Source organism: Mirounga angustirostris, unplaced genomic scaffold, assembly GCF_029215605.1.
Source record: "Mirounga angustirostris isolate CCGP_5_RB_7025 unplaced genomic scaffold, mMirAng1.0.hap1 SCAF_6, whole genome shotgun sequence".
Classification (NCBI taxonomy): Eukaryota; Metazoa; Chordata; class Mammalia; order Carnivora; family Phocidae; genus Mirounga; species Mirounga angustirostris.
Window position 1 is genome coordinate 72,804,844 of NW_026991714.1, and position 18,851 is coordinate 72,823,694.

General features: G+C 37.6%; 1 protein-coding gene across 8 annotated transcripts in view; it reads left to right on the forward strand.

Annotated features, from left to right (window-relative positions):
- PCDH15 (protocadherin related 15) overlaps positions 1-15,867 on the forward strand; it is a 794,976-nt gene extending 779,109 nt beyond the window's left edge. For 3 of the 8 annotated variants that reach the window (XM_045877695.2, XM_045877694.2, XM_045877693.2), the window contains 2 exons: positions 11,885-11,993; positions 15,116-15,867. In XM_045877695.2, the coding sequence (XP_045733651.1) occupies positions 11,885-11,993; positions 15,116-15,667 (661 nt within the window). In that variant the 3' untranslated portion in view covers positions 15,668-15,867. Of the gene's footprint in view, positions 1-450; positions 470-2,097; positions 2,137-11,041; positions 11,113-11,884; positions 11,994-12,825; positions 13,672-15,115 lie in introns of those variants that run through there. The other 5 variants (XM_045877690.2, XM_045877691.2, XM_045877689.1 and 2 more) reach the window with 3 other exon arrangements.
- The last annotated feature ends 2,984 nt before the right edge of the window (positions 15,868-18,851 follow it).

Genomic DNA, 18,851 nt, shown 5'->3' on the forward strand with positions numbered 1-18,851 from the left:
TCTTACCAACGTTTGGAAGAATATATTCTAGGCATCGAGGTCATTTTTATCCTGTATCGATATGCTCTTCATGTATAAAACACATCTTTTCCCCAATGAGTATCTTATATGTACCAAGACTTGTCTAGGTTAGAGATGATATAGAATATTTTTAATCCAGTTGATAATAAGAGAGTCAAAGTGTGTTATTATACACCACTGAGATAAAATAGATTGTGTAAGGTGTGCTGTTGGTGCAGCGTGAGAGTCTGTTTTAGTAATGCAGGCATGAAAACTCGATGCTCCTGTCCTCATAAACTGCCACAGAATGTATTTCTCACTGAGACAATTTTTAGTAAAAATTACCTTATTTTTTCCCAGATTAAAAAAAAAAAAAGCCCTTATCTATAATTTCATTTAATCTGAAACTCTAAGTTGTTTAATACTGATTTCTTTGTTTCTGCCTTGCAGGAGAGGTTATGCATCAGAGGTAAGGGCTTTATGGTGTTATATAAAGCTTACTAGGAAAATATTTGCTTTATAGGTAGGACTGATTTTCATTCTTTCATAGGTAGGGTATTTTCCTTTATTTCAATAAAACTTATAAGTATGCTCTGCTATTTATTGTCTTTTGTACCTGTTGCTGGTTTGTTCTGGGGTTTTAAGTGGGTGAACAAATATCAAATGCTCCCCTTTCCAAGGATAAATATATTGTTTCCTGAATTGCTATTACTCAGTATTGTGACATTCGCCCAGATTTTTTTTTTTTTTTCCTAAGGCTAGAAACTTACTCTAGCAACCTGGGACTTTTGTCCCTTTTACCAGAGTCCAAAGCTCCTTCCTAACACATGAGAGCTTAAGACCTTAAAGAGTTTTCAAGAGTCAGACTATGAGAAATCTCTGGCTTCTCCATCGTGTTCATGTGACTCTTGGGTCTATGGAGAAGGTGGTGGATGTTCTAGCCAGTGGGATTTGGCCCAGCTGTCCTGAAAGTGGTGCTGTGGCTGAGTTGAGCAGACGGCTTCCCAGTCAAGACAGTGAAGTGAGCTCACGACCCAACTGGCCACTAGTTTAGAATGAACAAGTCCTAATGTATTTGGAAATCCAGAAGAATGCATTTAAGAATAACTGGTTTTCAGGGACAGGTGTCATAGCTAACAGATTGGATCAGACTATCTCTACCTTCAACTTCCTACTCCTTTAAAGGAATACCTTAACTAGACAAAGTCACTCACAGCCGTGTCATGGACAATTGATCCTCCCTTCAGTCACATGGTTGTTCTCCTGGCCATTTCCAATGGCTGGTTTGCCACTGGAATGGTCTGCTGGAATTTCAATGCCCACGTTCCCAGTGTCATTCCCATGTAAGATTTGTGTTGTGTAACCATTCCCTCAAGGAGTGGATAAACCAAAACTTGAACTGTCTCTCTTGTTCCCATGTGTTTAAAGGGTAAATTATCAGGAAACAGACCAACAGACACCATGTTTCCTTTGAGTGTGGGTGAGGCTGAGAGGCAGTAAGGAGTGATCCCTGCAAAATCCAAGGAAGGACAATTTCCCCGATCACAAAAGAATTTCCAAAATCATGCTCAATGCTTGACTGTAAGCAGCCCAGGTTTTGGTAAAAAGACAAGTGGGGAGCATTTCTTAAATATGACGATGAGTATGTTATGACTGTATCATTATGTTATGCGCTCTACCCTTCTCAGTAATGAACCTGATTACACTTGATGTGACTGGGGAGGAAAAAAAGGGGGCAATTTAAAACAGAGTTAAGTTTGTTCAAAAGGATCCTGTGGCACTTGAAATGCTTTTAAAATTGTAAATAACTTTTTACCTGAAAAAGTTTGAACCAAAAAGTTATACAGGTTTTCATTTATTAAAGGTTATTAACTTCGATGTTAATTAAAACAATGATGAAATGCAAACTAATTCTTTATTTCACATTCCAACATCAATAGTCAAAATATTGGTGGCTATCACAGGAATAATAACTCATAATTCCAAGGTAACCAGTTTTAAGCTGTGGCCTTTTTTTTTCTCTCTTTTCAATCATGATCTCCCTTTTCCACTGGAAATATTTTCTAAACCTTTTTCTATTTTAATTTCCTTTGGCAGCAACAGCAACTCCTGAGGCCTTCTCTTCTTAAACCAGAGGTATCAATTTCCTTTTTCTTTTCGACCTTGCTGAGTCACCACAATATTTTATGTAACGTTAAGGCCCGTCCTACACGCAGCAGAGCGTAATCACATGGCATGATTTTATAAGACAGAGAAGGGGTGGTTTAAAGTGGAAACAAATACATAAGTAAGCAAGCAAATCACTTCTCTCTTGCTTGCGGGAGCTGAAATTCCAAATTTTTAGCTTCATTCTCTAGGAGTTAGACAAATAAGACCTTTGCTCCTATTGAAAGCAAGCTATCATTGAATGAGACAAATTATGAACCAGATCAGTCACTTGAATTAGTGGATCTAGATTCATCAGAACCATTCCTGAGATGAGCTTTGGAATAGGCAGTGTTTGAGGAAAGAAAGCTGGTGTCGGCACTGAAATATGTGATAAATAGTCTTTAATCATGTGATTGAAAATATACAGCCTTGGGCACATGTCTACTTCAAAGTGCCTGTGACATTTTCTTCTGCAATGAGGAAAAGATATTCAGAATTATATAATAAATGCATATAATTCATACTTATGCTCATACGCTAATTTTTTAAAAAATGTAAATTTTAAATGTCTCTTCCTTTTGGCAGATTTAGTATTTTGTAAGTTCCACTTAAAAATTATTCGTTGTATTTCTAAAAAAAAAATAACAGAATCTTAATTTTATTAGAGAGAGGGATTTTGTGATAAGAATTTATTCTCCAAAATTTGGAGGTTGATGGGTAGGGATATTCAGATTTTATAAAGTTTTAGCAAAAATTTCTGTTTAGGCATAGGCATAGACTATTGAATCAGATAAGTTGAACTTAAAATCCAAATGCCAATTCCTGGATGCAAGACTTTGGTCAAGATATGCACCCTCTTGAGTAGCATTTTCATCTTTTATAAAATCTTGGCAGTCATATTTAGTGTATAAGCTCCTACCACAGCAACTGGAGCATGGTAGGAAGAAATTCTGTAACTGGTACTCATGTTGTTGTTGTTGTTTGCATTGCATATATGTTTATTCTTTGTCAGATACTAAATCTTGGCTTATATTGAACACCACATCAAAAACTAATGTTCTATACATTGGCTAACTGAACTTAATAATAATAAAAAAATCGTGGCTTCTCTGTGGGGTCAGCAAAAATATGTGGCAACAGGGACTGAATGGAGCAGCAGGGGAATCTTAATAGTTACCATGTGCTTCCTCCATTGATTTATCTTTTTCTGAATAATTGATGCTCTAGCCTTCAGTAATGGATGGTAGAAGAATCTAAGAGGTACCCTTCGGATTATTCCCTTCTACCATGCTTTGTCTCTTCCTACCCAGCTCAGACCACAGAGTGACCAATTGAATGAAGGATTAAGTTTCCTGAATTTCTTCCCAGTTGCTTCTGTCCTTCTATAGTATTTTTAAACTCATCTGATACCAGATATATATCGTAACTACCAAAAGCTCAGCTTTATTCTCCCTTTAAGAAAAAAAAAAGTGTGTGTGTAAAGAAAATTGATTCTAAGTCTTAAAATCTGAAATCCACTCAGTTGCATTTTGTTTCCATAGATATTTGTTTTTCATTATTGCTAAAAGTTATTAAGATTCAACTTAAAAATCTTTTTTGTTTTTAATTGTTGTAGAACAAAAATTAGAGATCTTCCCTCTTAACAAATTTTAAGTGCATAATACAGTGTGGTTAACTATAGTAACACAGTGTGGTACAGATGTTCAGAACTTTTCCAGCCTGCTTAATTGCAACTTTATATCAGTTGAAAGCAGCACCTCATTTTCCCCTCTCCCCACCCCCCAGCAACATCATTCTATTTTCTGCTTCTAGGAGACTATTTCAGATACCTTGTACAATGGAATCATGCAGCATTTGTCCTTCTCTGACTGCTTTATTTCACTTAGCATAATGTTCTCAAGGTCATCCATGTTCTTGCATATGGCAGCAACTTCCTTCCTTTTTAAGTCTGAATGATATTCCACTGTATTTACGTACTGCATTTTCTTTATCCATTCTTCCATCGATGGCCATTCAGAATTCAAATTTAGAATCATTTTGTGGTCTTTTCTCAGTCTCCGTATGTATTAGATTAAGCATGCATTCATCAAGCAGTTTCAACTTTTAGTTCTGATACCAGTTTGCTTCATTTAAACCAATATAATCACATTGAATTTTAGATGCCTCAAAAATCTAAGCCCACCAATAAGAAAGGAAAAAACATATTAGTTAACTTAGTTTGAATAACTTAAATTTAGACTAAACTTTGTCCCAATTCTTATTGCTCTCTGTTGACCTCATTTCCCACCCTCCCCCTTTCTGTAATGAACACTTTTTGTTAAAATAGACCTACAGACATAAAAGTATACAGATCATTATGCACAGCTAGATCTATTTTTACAAAGTACACTCTCCCTACTAGCTCTCCAGAAGCCTCTCCATGTTGGCACTCAGGTATTACTTCTCCTTTCCCTAACCACTCACCTGGCTGCTGCTTCTTGCCCCTAAGATAAGTAGTTTAATGAAATATACATACATATATACATATATATACTTAATATATATTAAAATAATAAATATATATTTAAAAGTTAGCTTTGTTGAAGTATAATTGACAAAATTGTATGATATTTAAAGTATACATTGTGGTGATTTGCTGTTTGGTGAGAACGGTTAAGTTCTTTTTTTTACGTAACAGATTTCAATTACACATTCAGTGGTATCAACTGCAGTCACCATGTTACACATTCAATCCTCAGAACTTTCTCATCTTATAATTAAGATTCATACCCTTTTACCAACCTCTCCCTACTTTCCTCATTCCCAGCCCCTCACAGCCACTTTTCTAATCTCCATTTCTGTGACATTTTGTTGTGACATACATTTTGTTTGTATTCCACATATAATTGATAACATCCAGTATTTGTCTTATGTGTCTGGTTTTACTAAATATAACACCCTCCAATTCCACCCACGCTGTCACAAATGGCAGGACTTTCTTCTAAATGTAGACCTTTACAGCGCAGTAGCAGTATCTTAGCCAATGAGATTTTTGTGGTTATTTTTTTGTTTCTTCCACCCCTTTTTTTTCATTGACATTATTTTATTATTATTAACATATAATGTATTATTTGTCTTAGGGGTACAGATCTGTGATTCATCAGTCTTACACAATTCACAGCACTCACCATAGCACATACCCTCCCCAGTGTCTATCACCCAGCCACCCCATCCCTCCCACCCCGCTCCATTCCAGCAAACCTCAGTTTGTTTCCTGAGATGAAGAGTCTCTTATGGTTTGTCTCCATCTCTGGTTTTTTCTTGTTTCATTTTTTATTCTCTTCCCTTATAATCCTCTGCCTTGTTTCTCAGATTTCACATATCAGCAAGATCATATGATAGTTGTCTTTCTCTGACTGACTTTATTCGCTTAGCATAATACCCTCTAGTTCCATCCATGTCGTCGCAAATGGCAAGATTTCATTTTTGTGATGACTACATAATATTCTGTCTGTCTATCTATCTATCTATCATCTATCTATCTATCTATCTATCTATCTATCTATCTATCTATCTATCTATCTATCTATCTATCTATATTTACCACATCTTCTTTATCCATTCATCTGTTGATGGACATCTGGGCTCTTTCCATAGTTTGACTGTTGTGGACATTGCTGCTATAAACATTGGGGTGCACGTACCCCTTCGGATGACTACGTGTGTATTTTTTTGCTGGGTCATAGGGTAGCTCAATTTTCAACTTTTTGAGGAACCTCTGTACTGTTTTCCAGAGTGGCTGCACCAGCTTGCATTCCCACCAACAGTGTAGGAGGGTTCCCCTTTCTCCGCATCCTTACCAACATCTGTCATTTCCTGACTTGTTAATTTTAGCCATTCTGACTGGTGTGAGGTGGTATCTCATTGAGGTTTTGACTTGGATTTCCCTGATGCCGAGCGATGTTGAGCCCTTTTTCATGTGTCTGTTGGCCATTTGGATGTCTTCTTTGGAAAAATGTCTGCTCATGTCTTCTGCCCATTTCTTGATCAGATTATTTGTTCTTTGGGTGTTGAGTTTGGTAAGTTCTTTATAGATTTTGGATATTAGCCCTTTATCTGATATGTCATTTGCAAATATCTTCTTCCCATTCTGTCTGTTGTCTTTTGGTTTTGTTGACTGTTTCTTTTGCTGTGCAAAAGCTTTTTATCTTGATGAGGTCCCAATAGTTCATTTTTGCCTTTGCTTCCCTTGCCTTTGGTGATGTTTCTAGGAAGAAGTTGCTGCAGCTGAGGTCAAAGAGATTGCTGCCTGTGTTCTCCTTTAGGATTTTGATGGACTCCTGTCTCATATTGAGGTCTTTCAACCATTTGGAGTCTATTTTTGTATGTGGTGTAAGGAAATGGTCTAGTTTCATTCTTCTGCATGTGGCTGTCCAATTTTCCCAACACCATTTGTTGAAGAGACTGTCTTTTTTCTATTGGACATTCTTTCCTGCTTTGTCAAAGATTAGTTGACCATAGAGCTGAGGGTCCATTTCTGGGCTCTCTATTCTGTTCCATTGATCTGTCTGTTTTTATGCCAGTACCATACTGTCTTGATGATGACAGCTTTGTAATAGAGCTTAAAGTCCGGAATTGTGATGCCGCCAGCTTTGCTTTCCTTTTTCAACATTCCTCTGGCTATTTGGGGTCTTTTCTGGTTCCATACACATTTTAGGACTATTAGTTCCATTTCTGTGAAAAAAGTGGATGGTATTTTGATAGGGATTGCACTGAATGTGTAGATTGCTCTAAGTAGCATAGACTTTTTCACAATATTTGTTTTTCCAATCCATGGGCATGGAACATTTTTCCATTTGTGTCTTCCTCAATTTCTTTCATGAGTATTTTATAGTTTTCTGAGTACAGATCCTTTGCCTCTTTGGTTAGAATTATAACTAGGTATCTTAAGGGTTTTGGTGCAATTGTAAATGGGATCAACTAATCCTTAATTTCTCTTTCTTCTGTCTTGTTGGTGTATAGAAATGCCACTGATTTCTGTGCATTGATTTTATATCCTGCCACTTTATGAGTTCTAACAGTTTTGGGGTGGAGTCTTTTGGGTTTTCCACATAAAGCATATCATGTGCAAAGAGTGAGAGTTTGACTTCTTCTTTGCTGATTTGGATGCCTTTGATTTCTTTTTGTTGTCTGATTGCTGAGGCTAGGATTCTAATACTATGTTGAACAGCAGTGGTGATAGTGGACATCCCTGCCATGTTCCTGACCTTAGGGGGAAAGCTCTCAGTTTTTCCCCATTGAGAATGATGTTCGCTGTGGGTTTTTCATAGATGGCTTTTATGATATTGAGGTATGCACCCTCTATCCCTACACTCTGAAGTGTTTTAATCAAGAAAGGATGCTGTAGTTTCTGAAATGCCTTTTCTGCATCTATCGAGAGGATCATAGGATTCTCGTTTTTCTATTCATGTATTGTATCACATTGATTTGTGGATGTTGGACCAAACTTGCAGCCCAGGAAATAATCCCACTTGGTCGTGGTGAATAACCCTTTTAATGTACTGTTGGATCCTATTGGCTAGTATTTGGGTGAGAATTTTGGCATCCATGTTCATCAGGGAGAGATATTCGTCTGTAATTCTCCTTTTTGGTAGGGGTCTTCGTCTGGTTTGGGGATCAGAGTAATGCTGGCCTCATAAAAAGTGTGGAACTTTTCCTCCCATTTCCATTTTTTTGGAACAAATTCTTCTTTAAACGTTTGGTAGAATTCCACAGGGAAGCCATCTGGCCCTTGGGCTCTTGTTTGTTGGGAAATTGAGGACTGCTTCAATTTCCTTGCTGGTTATGGGTCTGTTCAGGTGTTCTGCTTCTTCCTGGTTCAGTTTTGGTAGTTGATACATCTCTAGGAATGCATCCATTTCTTCCAGGTTATCTAATTTGCTGGCATAGAGGTGCTCATAATATGTTCTTATAATTGTATTTCTGTTGGTTGTGATCTCTCCTCTTTCATCCATGATTTTGTTGATTTGGGTCATTTTTCTTTTTGATAAGTCTGGCCAGGGGTTGATCAATCTTGTTAATTCTTTCAAAGAACTAGCTCCTAGTTTCGTTGAACTGTTCTCCTATTCCTCTGGTTTCTATTTCATTGATTTCTGCTCTGATCTTTATTATTTCTCTTCTCCTGCTGGGTTTAGGCTTTATTTGCTGTTCTTTCTCCAGCTCCTTTAGGTGTAGGGTTAGGTTGTGTACTTGAGACCTTTCTTGTTTCTTGAGAAAGGCTTGTGTTGCTATATACTTTCCTCTCAGGACTGCCTTTGCTATATCCCAAAGATTTTGAATAGTTGTGTTTTCATTTTCATTTGTTTCCATGAATTTTTTTAGTTCTTTAATTTCCTGGTTGACCCATTCACTCTTTAGTAGGATGCTCTTTAGCCTCCATGTATTTGTGTTCTTTCTGACTTTCCTGTTGTGATTGAGTCCCAGTCTCAAAGTATCTTGGCCTGAAAATATGCAGGGAATGATCCCAATCTCTTGGTACCTGTTCAGACCTGATTTGTGACCTAGGATGTGATCTAGTCTGGAGAATGTTCCATTTGCACTAGAGAAGAATATGTATTCTGTTGCTTTGAGAGGGAATGTTCTGAATATATCTGTGCAGTCCATCTGGTCCAGTGTGTCATTTAAAGCCCCTTTTTCCTTGTTGATCTTTTGCTTAGATGATCTGTCCATTTCAGTGAGGGGGGTGTTAAAGTCCCTCACTATTATTGTATTGTCAGTGTTTCTTTGCTTTTGTTATTAATTGGCTTATATAATTGGCTGATCCCATGTTAGAGGCATAGATATTTACAATTGTTAGATCTTCTTGTTGGATAGACCCTTTAAGTAGGATATAGTGTCCTTCCTCATCTCTTATTATAGTCTTTGGTTTAAAATCTAATTTGTCTGATATAAGGATTTTGGTGTCCATTGTCTCCCCCCCTTTCAATTTGGAGGTGTCTTTGGGTCTCAAATGAATGTCTTGCAGATAAATAAATATGGATGGGTCATGTCTTTTGATTGGGGCATTTAGTCCATTTACATTCAGAGTAACTATTGAAAGATATGAATTTAGTGACATTGTACTTTGTGTAAGGTGACTGTTAACTGTTTATTGTCTCCATTACTTTTAGGCTCTTTGCTTAGAGGACCCCCCCCCTCCCCTTTCAATATTTTTTGTAGGGGTGGTTTGGTGATTGCCAGTCGTTTTAGTTTCTGTTTGTCCTGGAGCCAATGAGGTTTATCCAAGGTATGCTTTACCACTGACTGAAAACTTTTCACCTGGCTTCTAAGACACACATTAATGTTTTCGAAGTTTATGTAAATAGGAATAGATAGAATCATATGTTCTATTTGCACCTAACTTCTTTTGCTCATTGTTCTGTTTGTTTGGTAGAGTCTGTTATTGGGTGATGCAGTAGTGTGTATTTCATGGGCTTGTGCCTTGGTTCCAGTTTTTGGCTGTTACAAATGATATATTTTGGTGCACAATTGTACACATTTATGTGTAGCATATAAATGGAGCTATATTGAATTTTTGTGAAAGGATGTGTATATATTTGACTTTTGTATTATTGCTAAACATTTTCCACTGGATTTGGTGGATTTATAATGTCTCCAAAAGTGTCTGAGAGGTCCAGTTGCTCCATGTCCCTGCTAAAACGTGGTACTACTGATCCTTCTGTTTGTTTGTTGTAGCCATTCTGGTGGGTAAACTGAAGCAGTTTTAACATGAATTTGAACACCTTCGCTGAAGTATTTGTAAGCTGCAAAGTTACCGGAGAGTAGTAACATGAAGAAGCATCAAGGGAAATAGGGAAAGTGAATGGAGGTTATCAGATGCAAGAGAGGAACACATGGGAGACCCGCCTGCGGCAATGGGCAGGGTGTGAAAGGCAGAGGACAAGCAGTAACTACTAGAACATGATCACTACCAGGAGTAGTGCCAGCAACTAAATTCATGGCATAGAAATGGAGCCCAATGTTGCCATCTTGTTATTTTTGATCACATTTTCTGATTAGAATTTGGGCAACTAATATCCACCATGAAGGCTGTGAATTCCACTTTGTAATGACTTTTTTTCCCCCTGACTTATTACTAGATCTGGACCAACAAAATAATAGATGACCTTAGGGATAAATACCGACCAATTTTCCTGTGGGTACTGATACTTTTTCCTCCCTCCCTTTTCTTACTTCATTGCACAATTCATTTGTTTAACTTTTGCAGTTCAGCCTACTTGAAATGTTAAAATATAATTAAAAATGGAAATATAGTTATTTGTGTATAGCTCAGGAAAAACAACTCTCTATACGAGCAGAATGACAAAATCAGTAGTGTTTAGAATTTAGAACTGAAAACCTTGAAGGGGCTTCTGCTCTTTTTTTAAAAATTAAATTCAGAGTTAGCAGTATGTTTTAAAATGTAAACATCCTTGAGAGGTATCACAAATTAATGTCATTTAATGTATAAATGATTATGAGGAGATTCTTTCATAAATGTAATGAGGAGAAGCACTCAGGGTGCTAGGAAGCTGTTATCAGGAAGGTAACTTTATCATTTCCTCAAGGCTAAAGTCTATTAATAATACATACTTCAACCTGAAGTGTCTACTGATAAGTTACTTTAACAGATTCAGCATTAGAAAAAAAGTACATTTTTTACCCCCTCAGTTCTAATGACAACTATATTTCATGTCAGATAGAGCCAGAGAAAAGAAGTTTTGGTTATGTTTGACTAACATATGTAATTAAAGTTTTTTGGCAGGAGTGTTCTGAGAGTCATGGGATTCTAGGTCTGGCAATAAATCTGAATTCGTTCAATCTAAAATGTGGTAAGAATCTATTTTCAAATGCAATTTCTCTTTCTGAACAACAGGAGTTATCCATGGAGTCTGGAATTGATCCTGGCCAGGAATATGGACAAGATTATTACAGTTATGAGCATGGGTACATCTTCAGATTTTTTTAATCCAGTATCAGTGTTTTTTTAATGACTAATGAGCTATTGAATATTGTTACTAGCATTTGTGTTATAAATGTCACTTCATCTTTTAAAAGGGATTACATATCTACTTTTAGTTTCAATCAAGTTTTATCCATTTTTCTATATTCAGTTCTGGTTTGTTGATATTGACTACAACTCTAATGATGCAGTAAAATCATTCAAAACTATTTAAATGAGAAATAGAAGTCAAACATATTTGCTCAATTCCTGAATTCACCATTTCTGACACATGTTTAACATTTTATCTAACTAGTCAGCCTCAAGATTTGCCCAAGAGAAATTAAGAAGAAAACATACTTTAGAATGCAGTAATAAGTATATCAAAAGAGGAATGTATACACCATTCCAGACCATGTTTGAAGCAGATCTTCACTGTAAAGATAGAGATGTATGTCCCGAATAAGCTATGTGTTTTACAAAGAACCTATTTCCTGTTCTAAATTCAACTAATTAAGGAATGATATGCTCTTCTCTAAACACCAGTCTCTCCCAAAACTTAAATCTAAAATAACCTCTTTTTACTATTAATTCTAGGATACCATCATGGCAAAAACCATTGGCCATCGGGTTGTACTTCTCACTCTATGGTTTTATAACTAGTTGACAAGGAGCACAATAGGTGCTGAATGATGAGGACAAAGAAGAAAACAGAGGTCAGTCATGGTTACCAGGATCCCATGGAAACATGTTGAAGGCTGTGAGTTTCTGTTTCAGGTATGAGATGCCTCAATATGGAAGCCGTCGCCGTCTGTTACCACCGGCTGGACCAGAGGAGTATGGTGAGGTAGTTGGTGAAGCCGAGGAGGAGTATGAGGAGGAAGAGGTAATGCCATGATGTTTAACCCTATTTGAATAGCGGGCTGCCAAAAATTTCAAAAATCAGAAATCCTATTCACTTACTACTCTTTTTTCTGTAGAAATTTAATAACATGGACCATTTCATTGCCTTGTGTATAGAAGGAAATTAATTGTGCAAATTTAATTTATTTCCTTCTATAAAATGTTAAATGCCTAGAATAAAGTTAACATTATAATCAAATATATAAAAACTATTTTGCAAAACGATGGTTACTTTGGTTCCCACGTTGTCAGGCATACCTAAAAATCATGGAAAAGTACAGTTATCAGAAGCAAAATATTACCACCAATATGTTTAATGGAATTCTATTATGCATGTTTTAATTAACATGAGTCATTTATATACTTTGCCTATAATTATTACTTGGAACATTTATTCAAAACAAAAATAAAATAAATGTCACTGTAGCTTTACCCTGTTCAAAAGTAAGAAAATATCACATGAACTATTCAGATAAAGTATCATAATCTCCTGATTATATAAAGAAAACACATGAAACTATTAAAGTGGAGGGAGAGAGGAGAGGTGATGATTACTTCTTTCTCCTTTGATCTAAGATGTAAAATAAACTCTGAATGAGAAAAAAAATTGGAAAACCTCAGCTTTTAGTATTAGAAAGTACAAACCAAAATACTTTCCATCGTATGCGGTGGGGATGAACCGTGGAGAACTGGGTGCTTATTCTCTGAACCTAGTTATAACCCTGCAGAGTCATCCCGCCTTGACCTGTGTGGGACAAGGTCACATCACAACCATCCCCCCACTGATGGTTCAATTGCATTTTCGTGATTTTCAGGAAGAGGCAAAGAAAATTAGAAAACCAAAAGTCCAAGTTAGAGAGCCTAGTGAGGAGGAAGAAGTAGTGGTCACCATTGAGAAGCCACCACCAGCCAAACCCACGTACACAACATGGAAGAGAGCCAGGATCTTCCCAATGATTTTCAAGAAAGTTAGAGGTCTCGCTGACCAAAGGGGCCTCGCCGAACTTGAGGGGGAAGAGTGGCAGAGACACCTTGAGGAGGTGGATAAAGATTATCTGAAACTCACTCTGGACCAAGATGAAGCCACAGAAAGCACAGTGGAGTCAGAGGAGTCATCGTCCAGTGACTACACTGAGTACAGTGAGGAAGAATCCGAGTTCAGCGAGTCAGAGACCACTGAAGAGTCGGAGTCAGAGACACCTTCGGAGCAGGAAGAGAGCTCGACTCCTGAGTCTTCAGAAGAGTCAGAGTCCACAGAGTCAGACGGGGAGAAGGCCCGGAAAAACATCTTTCTGGCCAGAAGGCGGCCCGTCGTTCAAGAGGTCAAGGAGGTCAAAGGGAGAAAAGAGGAGCCCCCTGAGGAGCTGGAGGAAGAGCCCAGGGTGGAGGAAGCAGGAGAGGAGAGTGAGCAGGTCCTTGAGGAGGAGCCAGCAGGCCTTGAGGTCCCTGAGGAGGAGGAGGAGGGCAGTGTGGAGTCGGCGTCAGTGGGGGCAGGTGGGGACAGTGAGGAGGACTCTGAGCCGGGCCACAGTGTCAGCAGCAGCGAGAGTCAGTCCGGAGGGCCATGGGGCTTCCAGGTGCCCGAGCAGGCCACCAGCAAGAAAGCACCCCGGGAGCAGCCCCCAGGAGACGACTCTGAGGGTGACAACACAGCACTCTGAGCCAGGGCCCAGGAGGTGGGAGTTTGCTGTGGCGAGTGCTCTTGTGTGCCGTGCTTTCTGTGTGCTCTCTGCAATGACAAGCCAAGGGAGGAACATGATCGTGACCTCTAGCTGACCTAGGATTAGAGGCATGCCCGTAAAGGGAACATACGAGTGCTACAAGTAGACTTGTACATCAGAGTGCATTAGGGTCAGACTGACTCATCTTCCTCTATTAGCCATTCCAAGACAAATCATGAGTCGATAGTATCTGCTAGTGGAATTTCTGTGAATCCACTATGGCATTATGCATTACCAGTGATGCCCTGCCCGGTCAATGGATTTTAGGACTACCTGGGGCTGTTTGTTTTTATTTCATCTGTAGACAATAAATCCTTAGGATAAAACCAGCAACAAATGAGACCTCTTAAAAGTCTACTTTTGCATATATGTACATTTCAACTGGCAAAAGTATTATAAAAAAATATCACGAACATGTTCAAATGGGTTTGTATTAGGAGATAAATGAACTTAAAAGTTTTTACCATTTCTTTTCTTTTCCATTGTGGATATGAGTTAAAGTGGATGTAGAAAAAAAACTGAATTTTTACAAAACTTTTTTCTGGGTAAGTAAACATAGTAAATTTGAAATATATATCTGGAAATCAAAAAGCATGGCTTACTTAGTCCAACCCATTGGTAGTTCACATATTCTAAAAATGTGATACTATTTTGACAGTAACCTAGTATTGGTTAACCTTTGCTCTTTGCCATATCTCATGTGGGTTGGTAAAAGAAAAATAAATTTGTAGACATGTCCATTGTGTTCCAGTTGCCTACTAGAGGAAAGTTTACAATCATTCGTTTTCATTTTTGTGTATGACTGAATCAATGATTCAGGATGGGAAAATTCTTTCAAGTTCACATATATTTAAATAAAATGATCCAGAAAACCAGGATACGTCACGTGAATACAAAAAGGATACAAAAATTGTGGCTATTATATTAGCAATTAGAATGATGTGGGTTAAAAACATCTTTAAAATTTGGGAAAAGGAAGTATTAGTATGAACAGAATATACTAATACTGTGTGTTCCCTTCTATTGAACTTCTCGGAAGAGTAGAGCAACTGTAGAGCAAACAATGGATCAGATCCTTACCTAAATATAAATAATACACCTTTTTTTTTTCCATATAGAGCAGTACTTTGATCTAAAAAAATACAAGTGCTTCCTGAAATGTCTGCTTCTTAACCGAGCAACACTGTCTTCAGAAGTGAAGCTCTAAATCCAGTGGACAGTTGGCGGGAAGGAATGTGCTGTTAATAATATTGAGTTTCTTCTCTCCCTTTTGAGTTCTTTAACCTTCTATGGCTTTCTATCAGCGTTTCTGAATTTCACAGACCTTGTCATTGTTGCCCCTTTCATTCCTTTGACAGTGACTCCTTGTTTTTGATTTTGGCAGTGGGCGAGAAAAAGAATGATCAGGTTAGTTGTGGATCGCGAGTACGAAACGAGCTCCGCCGGAGAAGACAGTGCTCCGGAGTGTCAGAGGAGCCGCCCTCACCGTCCCACCACACACAGTAACATCAACGGCGACATCTACATTGCCCAGAACGGGTCCGTGGTGAGAACCCGCCGTGCCTGCCTCACTGACACCTTAAAAGCAACTTCCCCTGTCCGACTGGGGAGGCATTTTAAGAAACTTGACAAGTTGGCAGTGACACACGAGGAGAATGTCCCCCTGAACACGTTATCGAAGGGGCCGTTCTCTACCGAGAAGATGAACACGAGACCCACTCTGGTTACGTTTGCCCCTTGCCCTGTGGGGACCGATGGTACCGCAGGGAAGCCATTGGGGCCCAGGCTGAAAAGCACAGTTGAACAGGAGTCCATGGTTGACAGTAAGAACATCAAGGAGACTTTGGAATTCCCTAGTGACCACACACGCTCAGACGACGAGGAGCTTTGGATGGGCCCCTGGAACAACCTCCATATACCAATGACAAAACTGTGACTGATTTTTTTAAAAAGTTATTTTGATTTTTACTTCAGTTTTTAATAAACTGTGCTTTTTATTGTCACTGAGAAAATGATGTATGGGATTTATATCATGCACACAAGCTAAAACTTTGAACAATATGCTTTAAAGAAGTTTAAAAAGAGACAAATTTGCACTCGCCTTTGTATCAATTAATTGTTCTTCCCAGAAAATCTTTCTGGACAGACTCTCAATTCTCTGAATAACATATCATTTAAACTTACCATTTAGCTGTTTTGTTGGATCTTTAATTTTTTTTTCATTTTAATAAATGAGAAATAGTAAGTTATCATTTCTATTTTGTCAGTTAACCTAGATTAGTCTTCAGCTCTATCTTCACAGAACACTTTTTGGCACATGTTGTGAATTTAGTTTTCATAAAAATGGGAAAAATTATATTAGAGCATTTTACAGGTAATGGGTTTATACAGTTGCCATCTATACCATCCTGATTTTTTTAAAGGAAAGAATTACAGAGTGATAGCAAACGTGAGAATCTTCTGTAAATTACTGAGAATCATGAGCCTATTTTCCTTATTGTCCAACATACAGTTTTTCAGATTTTTACATATGCATTTGTTGACCTTTTAAACAACACTTGAAATTGTATCTCTTTTATAAATACCATTCACAACTTTCCCTGGCATCTCCCCCACTCTGACCCCTTCACACACATACTTCACGAACACTCTATCCACACCAAACATAGTAGGTGATTTAGTTTCTCCATCTGAAGTTAAATAATTTCTGGAGCATCACAGAAATCTCACCCTCAGCAAAAGCTTACTGAGGGAGGAAAGGATCAAATAGGCAATAATGCATCTAGAACCACAACTTCAGTATGGAAGATGTAGTAAGATCAGAGAAGTCTCACATTAATGTCATTGGTCATGAATATTTTATAAACTCAGTATAAAGGCATTTGGCAGGGTCAAGAATTTATATAATAGGTGAAATGCCTATGAAGGGTATAAATCCACAGCTTCAATCACTTCTCCCAGGTACAGCTTATTTATAGAATATTTTAATACCCATAATATTTATGTGCATATAGTGCAGAACCACAATATGATTGCCTGGGCATTTTTTTTAATCAAAAAACACAGTTTTGATTTTTTACCACTGAACAAAGCACAGTGTTTCATCATTAACAAAAATGAAAACCAAGTATTCTTTCAAAAAAAACAAAAAACAAACCCAAGAAACTTGCCTTGTGTGTTGCATACTCTCCAGATGTTAAAAGGATGACACGATATAAGAGAAAATTCAGAACTGTATTGAATATGACTTCATATGATACTGAGTTCACCTCAAATTTTGCACAGTATTGACCAAGTTCAGATTTCAATAAAATTCTCATGCATGCTTATTATATGGTTGAAAGAGACTGAATAATGCACTATTAATTTCTCTCTCACCTGTTTCATAGTTTAAAAATAGTTGATTATAATGCTGTTTCCTTATTTCCAAAGTGAATGAATTGTATGTAACATGAACTTGCTAACTTATGTAACTAGTATGGTTTAATTTCAGGTTTCAAAAAGTACTTGAGATCAAATGCAGGAACATCTCATTTATCTGACATTATTGGAAATCAGTGCCTTCTATACCCTTACTGGAAAAACTGCCAGCATTAACTGGAAAGAAATATGGCATTCTAACATTAGGTTGTTAGAAATATAGTCTTGCTCACACCCCCAGATTGTACTAAACAAAAATCCACATTCTCACAAGATCCCAAGGTGGTTGGTACACATATTAAATTTTGACAAAGAATGACCCATACCACTGAACTCCAGAGCTTACTCCTTAAAGCACCAAAGCAATTGTTTTTAGTATAACATACATCGGATAGAAGTTAGATTGTGCATATTATATTTTCCTACCTGTTCAGTCAGAGATCACTAACTATACTATTTCCCTAATGTCTGAGGGTCATCTCACCTAGCATCCCATGATGGTCTCTGTGCAAAGAGCTTTATCTGTTTTTCTCCCTCCCTTTTCAGGCTGTGGTATTTAACTAATTTTGTCACTTTGCCTCTCTCTAAAATATATCTTCCAGTTTATTTCTAATTTCCTGGTGAGAAAGTCTGTGTCTTTGTTTTGCATATTATTGAAAAATTATTAAACCCTAGATAGGGATCAGGCATGTGGATTCAAACAAAAGTCTGGCAATTCACAGAAGCTTTTTGGGATAGCTATTGGGATCTGAGTGCTGTCTGAGAGATCTGAAGTTGGCCGAAAACTAAAGTCTAGATAATATGAGATGTCACTGTATTTTAAGGTTCACTTTTTACAAGGAAACATCAAAATATCACAAGCTACTTAGCAGACACATTTGAGCAATTTCCAGTTGACCGCTTCAGTAAAAACAATAAAGCTAAGCAGTATTCACACAGAGCAACCAAACCAAACATTTGGTCAGTATATTTTGAGGTAAAGTATACACAGCAGCAAGAACAGTACCAACTAAATAAGTCTGGACTGAATCAGTTACTTTGATAGGACTTTCACTGTTCTAGAACACTCTGACTCAGGATTAAAATTGTGGAACCCAGGGGAGATGCCCACATAGTTTAAATTTAATACTTGATATAAATGATGTTTCTATGAACTTATAAAGAAATCGGTGGTTGTTTTTCCTAGATAGGCATAGTGATCGTTCTTAGTCAGTACTGGCTTTTGATCAGGAAGAAGGAACAGGAGATCCCAACTGGTTAAGATGAGAACCAACTGATAGGACTCTCTTATTGCTAAACCTGCAGACTTCAGAAGGTCTCGAGGGCAGGAAGGGTGGGGGGAGGAAGAAGGAAAACTAAGTTGACAGAACATTTGTGACTCTATGGCCATCAGGTCACAGATGCCAACCTCTGAGCCCAGCCTTCTCGTTTTCATTAATTATAGACGCTGAGTTGTTATAGAATCATAACTGTAGGTTAGCCAAAAGCATCTTTTTAAATCCAGAAAAAAAGAAGTTTGCCTTGAATTTTACATGTGATACATCATTTGTGTTATTAGGCCACTTTGTAGCTTTTTGGGTTTTTTTTTGTTTTTGTTTTTTTAGAAATTGTTAACAGGGAGGTTAAAACGTATTATTTATCCTATGTAGTTCTTCCAAAGGGGATATGGTGGACACTATTAAAATATCATTAATTGCATT